This window comes from Arachis ipaensis, chromosome B10 (genome assembly GCF_000816755.2).
Source record: "Arachis ipaensis cultivar K30076 chromosome B10, Araip1.1, whole genome shotgun sequence".
Lineage (NCBI taxonomy): Eukaryota > Viridiplantae > Streptophyta > Magnoliopsida > Fabales > Fabaceae > Arachis > Arachis ipaensis.
Genome location: NC_029794.2, coordinates 133,343,710 through 133,351,550, shown reverse-complemented (window position 1 = coordinate 133,351,550; position 7,841 = coordinate 133,343,710). Strand labels below are relative to the sequence as shown.

The 7,841-nt window shown below is 33.7% G+C and overlaps 2 protein-coding genes across 2 annotated transcripts; both read left to right on the top strand.

The window, feature by feature from the left end:
- Positions 2,368-3,465, top strand: LOC107623271 (pre-mRNA-splicing factor cwf26-like). Its single transcript, XM_016325469.2, has 3 exons — positions 2,368-2,570; positions 2,694-2,947; positions 3,068-3,465. Exons 2-3 carry the CDS (start codon positions 2,716-2,718, stop codon positions 3,151-3,153), a joined length of 318 nt encoding a protein of 105 aa, XP_016180955.1. The 5' UTR covers positions 2,368-2,570; positions 2,694-2,715; the 3' UTR covers positions 3,154-3,465.
- On the top strand, positions 4,863-7,712 carry LOC107623270 (plant cysteine oxidase 2). The gene is made up of 5 exons (XM_016325468.2): positions 4,863-5,398; positions 5,909-6,030; positions 6,108-6,267; positions 6,367-6,570; positions 7,353-7,712. Exons 1-5 carry the CDS (start codon positions 5,203-5,205, stop codon positions 7,484-7,486), a joined length of 816 nt encoding a protein of 271 aa, XP_016180954.1. The 5' UTR covers positions 4,863-5,202; the 3' UTR covers positions 7,487-7,712.

Genomic DNA, 7,841 nt, shown 5'->3' with positions numbered 1-7,841 from the left:
ATATTTATCTACTCACTTCCAATAATTACACACATAATCACACACATAGGCCTCTCTCTCTCTCACCGTCAGCCCTTTTTGCCTCCTCATCGCGATCCACTTCTTTTCTATCACCGACATCTGATTCGTCGGATTCATCCGACAAGAATCCATACTCAACACGTGGATTAGACAAGTTTTGAGAACTTCTAGCTGAACTTGATGAGAGAAGGAAGAAGGTTTATTCCAAGATGAACCCTCACGACATATCCTTCGTTCGATTCGCGTATTCCGACAATGATGATTTCGTCCCTATCGTCATTATGATATTGATTTTGGTATTCTTGACGGTGTTTGGTAGATCGGTGGCGACACTTTGCACGTGTGTTTTGTGGTATGTAATTCCAGTGATGAGTGATACTTCTTTTTCTTCTTCTTCAAGTTCAAAACCAATAAGAAAAACCGTGAGGAATACAAATAAAAAGGAATATGTAAGAGGGTTGAGTGAAAAGAAGATGGTGGTGATGAATGAGGGTTTAAATTCTTCATCAAAGGACAATGGTTCACCGAAACATGGCACGGTAACAGCATTATCATGATGTTGCTCTTTGCGTTTTGGGATATTAGGTGCCGTTTTGATGATTAAAGAGACGACAAATTACACAATTACAGAAATATAAAAAAAATATTCATTTAATATGAAAAAAAAAACATTCTAATACTTAACAAAAGAAATATCCAGTTATATTTTAGCAAAAGTAATTAAATATCTATAAAATTTTAAAAAAATATAAAATTCTTAAAGAAATAGAGACATTCACAGTTGCAATACAAAAAAATTCGAAAAATATATAAAAGAACATCTATTTAGTATGAAAAAGAAACATTCTGATACTTAGCAGAAAAAACATCCATATATATTAACTCGTAGAGATTTTGGATTCACCCAAAGGTATTTAGCTGGTTTTTGGCTAATACCCTTTTGGTTCCCTAGCATTACTCTTAATATTAGGGTAAAAATAAATATCCTCGCTCCCTTTGAAGCCTGTTCATAAACCTTCAAAATGGAACCAAAAAATTTTGTAGGTAATGCGACGTTCTCTCACGACTTTTTCTTAGTGTTATGAAAACTCTGTTGGTTCAACTGGGTTAATCGAAAACTGATTTTCTAACCGATTTGGTTGATGTAAAAAATTGTCTGACAAAAAACCGATAAAAAATTAGTTGAACTGGCGATAAACCATGAACCAGTAGAATCGGTAAGTTTTTTAACGGTTTTTCTCAAAAACCACTTCTTTTAACCTAACTATATAAATTTTTACAATTTGATAAAACAATTCTACTAAAAAATCAAGAGAGGTCTAGCCAATAATAAGCCAACAAATATTTTTGAATTATATTCTATACTAATTAATAACATTAATTGTTATTAATAACATTAATTGTTATTAATTAGTGGTTATTTAAATTTTTTAAAAGATACAAAATTATGATTATTAATTGTCTCTTCTTACTCTAATTTATCTTTTTCCATTTATTACGCTAATTCCTCTTTCAAAAAAAAAATCGAAATTTCAAAAACAAAAAGAACCAAAAGTCCAAAACAATATAAAGAATCATCCAAATCAAAAAAAAAAACGTACAAAACATAGGAAAAAAAATTATTGAAAACTAATAAAAAGAATAATCCGAAATGTAGAAAAAAAGAAACATAAAAAATAGTTTAAAAAATCATTCAAAACCAAATAAGAGGAGGAGAAGAAGAGCCACAGCCCACAGGGTGGCCGGCGACGATGTCTTGGACGGCGTTGCATGGACAGTGGAAGACTCGCGGTGACGTGTTGCGACGAATGGAGGAGTCGCCGTGGATCGGAGTAGTTGATCGCGCGTTGCGAATGGAGACCTGGTGGTGGTTGCGTCACGACGGTGGAGAGTCGTGGGGTGCAAGTGGTGAGCGATGGGGAGTCACGAGTGGTAAGGGTGCGTCGAGCGACCGATGGGGAGTCACGATAGGACACGAGAAGGGTGAAGTAAAAGCGCGATGGTGGTTGTCTTTCCTACGCGAACGGCAGATGAGGTGACAGATAAGGATGCAAGGACAACTGGCGATTGCGCGCCAGGATGAAGGAAAGAGGGATTAGGATTTGTGGTTTTGTGTGGTGAATGGTGAGTGCTAAGTGAAAATAAATTTGAATAAGTTTTGATTCAAAAATGCCAATAATTTTAATTAATCAAATTTTAAGTTTAAAAAAAATTTTAAAATTAATCATTATTATTTGAGTTCTTTTTTTTTTGTTTGGGTCATTATTATTATTTGAGTTCAATTCTTGCTGCTTGACACTTACCTTCCTATCCTTTTCCCTTATATAAATACTTAAGTAGCAGCCCTCCTAACCCACAAAACCTTAATCCACTACGCCACTACCCCCTCTCTCTCTCTCTCTCTCTCTCTCTCTCTCTCTCTCACAGCCAGCGGCAACAGCAGCCACCGCCTCCGCCGTCGCCGAACTCTTCTCGTCAACCAGAGGGTGCCTCGCCGCCGGCAGTGACAGACATAGGGTTCCCTTATATAACTACCTAGTTTGTAACAGGTCATAAGCTATCCTTGATATGTAATGTTTTCACCAAATTGCTGTTGAAAAGATGAATCCTTTTGCTGTTTTCTCCCATCTTCGTTGCTGTAAATAACTAAATATGGTTTTGTTTTCTTTCAGGGACGATCCAGAACTTGACAACATGCTCAAGGAAAGATTAAGATGGGGTGATCCTATGGCACATTTGGTAAAGAAAAAATATCCAGAGCCTGTTCTTCCGGATTTGGGAGAAGGTGAGAAGATGAAAGAATCAGGTTTTGTTGTTCCGCAAGATATTCCAGATCACAGCTGGTTGAAAAGAGGTTTAGATGCTGCACCAAATCGCTATGGGATAAGGCCGGGACGACATTGGGATGGAGTTGATCGTAGTAATGGTTGGTTCATTTTGCCCTTCGTTTTTGTTACCTGGCTTTTACCTTTCATTATTATGCGGAGATTATAGACAATTTTATTCGCTTGTGTTGAATGATTGACTTAAGCTTTTCTCGTTATAGGTTTTGAGAAGGAATTGTTCAAGAGAACAAATGAGAGGCAAGCTCGAGACAGAGAAGCTTATCTTTGGTCTGTCTCCAATATGTGAAAAATGATAGTGTGTAGGTGGACATGTTTGTAGATTTTAATCATATGGATTTTGAAGGATTTAAGGTTGATATGGCCAAGATTCAAGGGAGCTGGAAAATTGATTAGTTCTGCTACCCTTAGCCAGCCAAAAATTCTTTGCATCCCATCACTTCCTAAGTAAATGGCAACATTGGCAGAGCGCGTTCTTTGGTTCCGAAATACTCAACACAATAAATAAAATAAAATACAAATTCAAACTGATTAAGAGATTGTCTTAGGCGCATATCAATATTCAAAACAATAAAAGAAGTTGACGGAAAGTTTAAGATCGGACATTTTAAAGTACTATTATTTTATTCGTTTACTTAATTAATTAATTAGTACTCAAAATAACTAAGAAAATTATCTTTCACTCAATTAAAATTTTGACACGATATTTAATATTAGGGTAAAAATAAATATTCTCATTGCCAAAATTTTGTAGGTGATGGGACGTTCTCTCACAACTTTTTTTAACTCTTGGTTTCATAATTTGTCTTAAAAACATAATTCAAAAACAAATATATACAACTTTTTCTAACTCTTGGTTTAATAATTTGTCCTAAAAACATAATTCAAAAACNATTTTATTGGTAAAAATTAATTATATAAAATTAGCTGATGATAATATGTCCCCAAGAAAAGTAAAGGATGTTGTAGTGTCTTTTTAGAAAATATTCTGCTATTAGAAATAAGAAATAAAATTAGTAGGTTTTGAGTTTTTTTTTTTGTAGGTTTTAAGTTATTTTTGTAATTATTTTATATTATTAACGTGATATAATTAAATGTCAACAAATTATAACTTAAATGATATAATTTTTTCGTACTCATGGTACTCATAGCGTAGTAAAATTTCATTCTTAACTTTAAAAAGAAAAACCGTGACATAGTTAAACACTTGAAACAAATTCCAAAAGTATACTTATCGCTAAAACAGAAAAATATCTAGGAGAAGAAAACCGGACTACGTTGTTGCATGCCAAAGGTGAAACGAAAAGACAAGTGGACACGCGTCAATCTGAACATAGAAGCAAGCCCACCACGCCTTTCTCTGGTCTCTAAAATGATAACTACGTTGTGAATTACCTTAATCTACCTGTGATCTCATCTTTTCCCTTGTTTTGCGTCCACGTACATCGCCCTTTCATTCCACACACAACACTACTTTGATTACAGATCTAATCAATAATAATTATTATAATTTTGTGTGCTGTTAGATCTAAGCTATTATTATGGACGTGGATTACAAATAAATCAGCCTATCTATATATTTATTTATTCACTAATCTTCTCCTCTAAGCTCTAAGTCTATTAAAGCACCTTGATTTTGTCATCCTCCCTTTTGAAACCAGTAACAGTGGATAAAGAAAAAAGTTGCCACCTAATTTACTATTTATATTATTTTGTGTAATTTTTTATATTATATTATTGAATACACATGTAAAATTATCTTATACTACTAGAATACATCAAAATTAAAATCATATTAATTTTTTTATTTGATTTTGTTTTGATTTCTTCGTACTCGCAATAACGGTTGTCACTTGTCAACATGGCACATTGGCACTACATTCCTAAAAGAAAATAGCCCATGGTTTTCAATCTTAGATTTCTCTCTCTCTACACTTTCTCTCACTCTAAACTAATTCCATTATTCTTATCTCACTACATATAAATATCATCACCTCCAATTTCTCCCAATCTTCTCTTACATCTTCAGAAACCTCATCGTACTGTAGCAATTTTCATACACGTTTTATTTAAGTTGTTTGGGTCATTTTTGCAGAAAATATCAAAGATTCTCTTTCTTTCTCTTTCAGTCAACCATTACCTATTTCATTCTTTAGTTCCAAATCAAATTTATAGTAATATCAAAAGTACCAGAAGAGTTTCCATTTTTGAATCACTCCAAAGTTGTTGAAGAAGAAGAAGAATCATCAAACTTAGAAGTCCATCTCCAAGAGGAAAATGTTGATCCAGCTGAAACACTGAAGAAAAAATAGAAGTTCGTTCGTTCATTCATTCATTCATGGAGGGTGGTTTAAGGATTGGTTGTGCAAAAAGGGTGATCGCGAAGAAGAAGAAGCCTTATCGGAGAGTAAAGAAGGCAGTGCCTAAAGTTCCAAAGGCACTTGAGGATCTTTTCCTTTCATGCAGAGAAACATTCAAGGGTCCTGGAACCGTTCCTTCACCACAAGATGTTCACAAACTCTCTTGCATTCTTGGTACGATATATATGATTTCATTTCTTTGGATTTTCATGTTCTTTTATAATTACACTCACAGGTTGATTATGACTAATTAATTGGATTTAATTTCCATTTACGTGTAGTGGCTATTTGATTGTTTTAGCCTTTGCACTATATATTTCTTTTTTCTGCCCAAGTCTTTTATTTATTTATTTATTTATATTTTGCAGAATTTTATGCCTAACTATTTTCCAATTTTATGCCTAACTATTTAATTACCGCATGTATTCTCATCCAAAAGAACAAATATGAATCAAAATTAAACTCTACCTAGATAATGTAATGACATTTCAAAGTTTGTTTATTGTTTTTGTTTATGAAAATATAAACATTTGAGGACAATGCACCTTTCTTGTTTTTGCTAAAATTACATTTGACAACATCAATTAGTAGAAAAATTGAGGGGATTTATTTCCGTCATTCAAGGTCCTTAATTCTTGATTGATTTATGACTTTCTCTGAAATGGTGTGTGGTTAACAAAACAGATACCTTGAAGCCAGAAGATCTTGGGCTAAGCAAAGACTTGCCATTCTTCAATCCTGAAAACCCCATCAAAGATAACCCAAGGGTCACCTACACAACAATATACCAGTGTGCTAATTTCTCGGTATGTCTTGGGAGGATTCATCAATCCAAAATGATGCTAATGTTAGGATACTTACTAACTTTCTTTTGTTCTTGCAGCTCTGCATCTTTTTCCTACCAGCAAAGGGAGTAATTCCTCTCCACAATCACCCGGAAATGACAGTTTTCAGTAAGCTTCTATTGGGGAAAATGCACATCAAGTCTTATGATTGGGTTGATCCTGAGATCACTCGCCGTCTTTCGCATCCACAATCACAATGTATGTATTAAATTTGTTAGTCTTGAGTTAATGGGATTGGGAATTGAGATATACACTAGTTTCTGAAATCTAACCCATATTCTAAACCTTGTCTTGCAGTGAGACTGGCAAAATTAAAAGCTGATAACGTCTTCACAGCGCCGTGCGACACTTCGGTTCTGTATCCAAGGACAGGAGGTAATATCCATGAATTCACAGCCATAACACCATGTGCTGTGCTTGATGTAATTGGTCCTCCTTATTCCAAAGAAGACGGAAGGGATTGCTCCTACTATAAAGATCATCTATTCACTACATTTTCCGGTAAGCAATCCCATCATTTTAGACAATTACTCGCTCCGATTCAAACTGATAAATTGTTTTTAACTTATATTTGGACTGAATGGTTTTATGACATGGTATAAACTTTATCTGAAAAGATTTAGAGTTCGATCTTTGGTGAATGTCAAAACTAAAAAGTTAGCATAAGGCAAATAAAAAAAAATATCTATGCAAAAATCAAGCAACCTCAAAAGAGTCTTTTGCTTGAGTAGGAGTGTTAGAGACATAACTATTTATGGTGCCTCATCTTATTAGCTTAAGCTTTTGGAATGGATGGTTAATGTATGTTTGCATGCAATTTGGATTCATAAATTTGTTAATATGAAATGAAAAAAGTGTTGTATAAGGAATTGTCACTTCTTAGACATGTAATTCATGTCTTCACAAGCAGGATGGATTTTGTTCTTTGTTTAGGAAAAGGCCTCACCTTTTAAGGTTTGGTTTGGTTTGGTTGGATAGATATTTGTTCTTAAAATTTTTGTCTGAATTTAATTTTCATGACATTTAGACGCATATTGTCACATCAATAAAAATAATTAATAACTAATTTTCAAATTCGTTAGTTAATCATCTAACATGGCATGGCATTAAAATTAAATTCTTTTTTATTCCATAAATAGAAAATCTATGTCCTTGTCTCTGTTTTTTGTCAATGTATTTCTTAGATTAAGAGACAATCTCTAAACACAACCTAATATTTTATTTAGAATTACACTATGGTGAAGTTTGGGTGATTAAGCTAATTAATTATGCTAATTATGTAGATGGCAAGGGAGCTGAGGTGAAAGAGGAAAGTGATAGGTACGGATGGTTAGAAGAAATTGAGATGCCAGAGAATTCAAGAATGGATGGAATCAAGTACTTGGGTCCTCCAATTACTGCAGACAGAGAGTTGTAGATCAATGATATGTGTTCCATTTAGGTCTTAGTTCTTACTTCTTACTGTTCATAACCACAGGCATATACAAGTCACCTACCACTTCATCATCTGTTTTCTTGTGTTGGTTTTAGTTTTTTTTTTCCCTTTCAATTTGTTTGGGTGCTGTCGGTTGTAGATGTTTAATGATACCTACATGTTTAATCACGTTGAAAGTAAATCTCAAATCGGTAATTTCTTGTTACTACCTTTGGTTTTCATGTTCTAAGTCATTTGCATAGTAATTAAGAAATCTAAAGTTTGGAATCAGTTGTAAAATATTTTACTATTTTATGGAGGGTGAAAATAGAAAATGCCAAATAAAAGTATATTAAAT

Coding starts and splice junctions, on each gene's coding strand:
- LOC107623271 (XM_016325469.2), top strand. CDS start 2,716: ATGCTCAAGGAAAGATTAAGATGGGGTGATCCTATGGCACATTTGGTA. Junction 2,948..3,067: donor TGGAGTTGATCGTAGTAATG/GTTGGTTCATTT, acceptor TTCTCGTTATAG/GTTTTGAGAAGGAATTGTTC.
- LOC107623270 (XM_016325468.2), top strand. CDS start 5,203: ATGGAGGGTGGTTTAAGGATTGGTTGTGCAAAAAGGGTGATCGCGAAG. Junction 6,031..6,107: donor ACCAGTGTGCTAATTTCTCG/GTATGTCTTGGG, acceptor TTGTTCTTGCAG/CTCTGCATCTTTTTCCTACC. Junction 6,571..7,352: donor TCTATTCACTACATTTTCCG/GTAAGCAATCCC, acceptor CTAATTATGTAG/ATGGCAAGGGAGCTGAGGTG.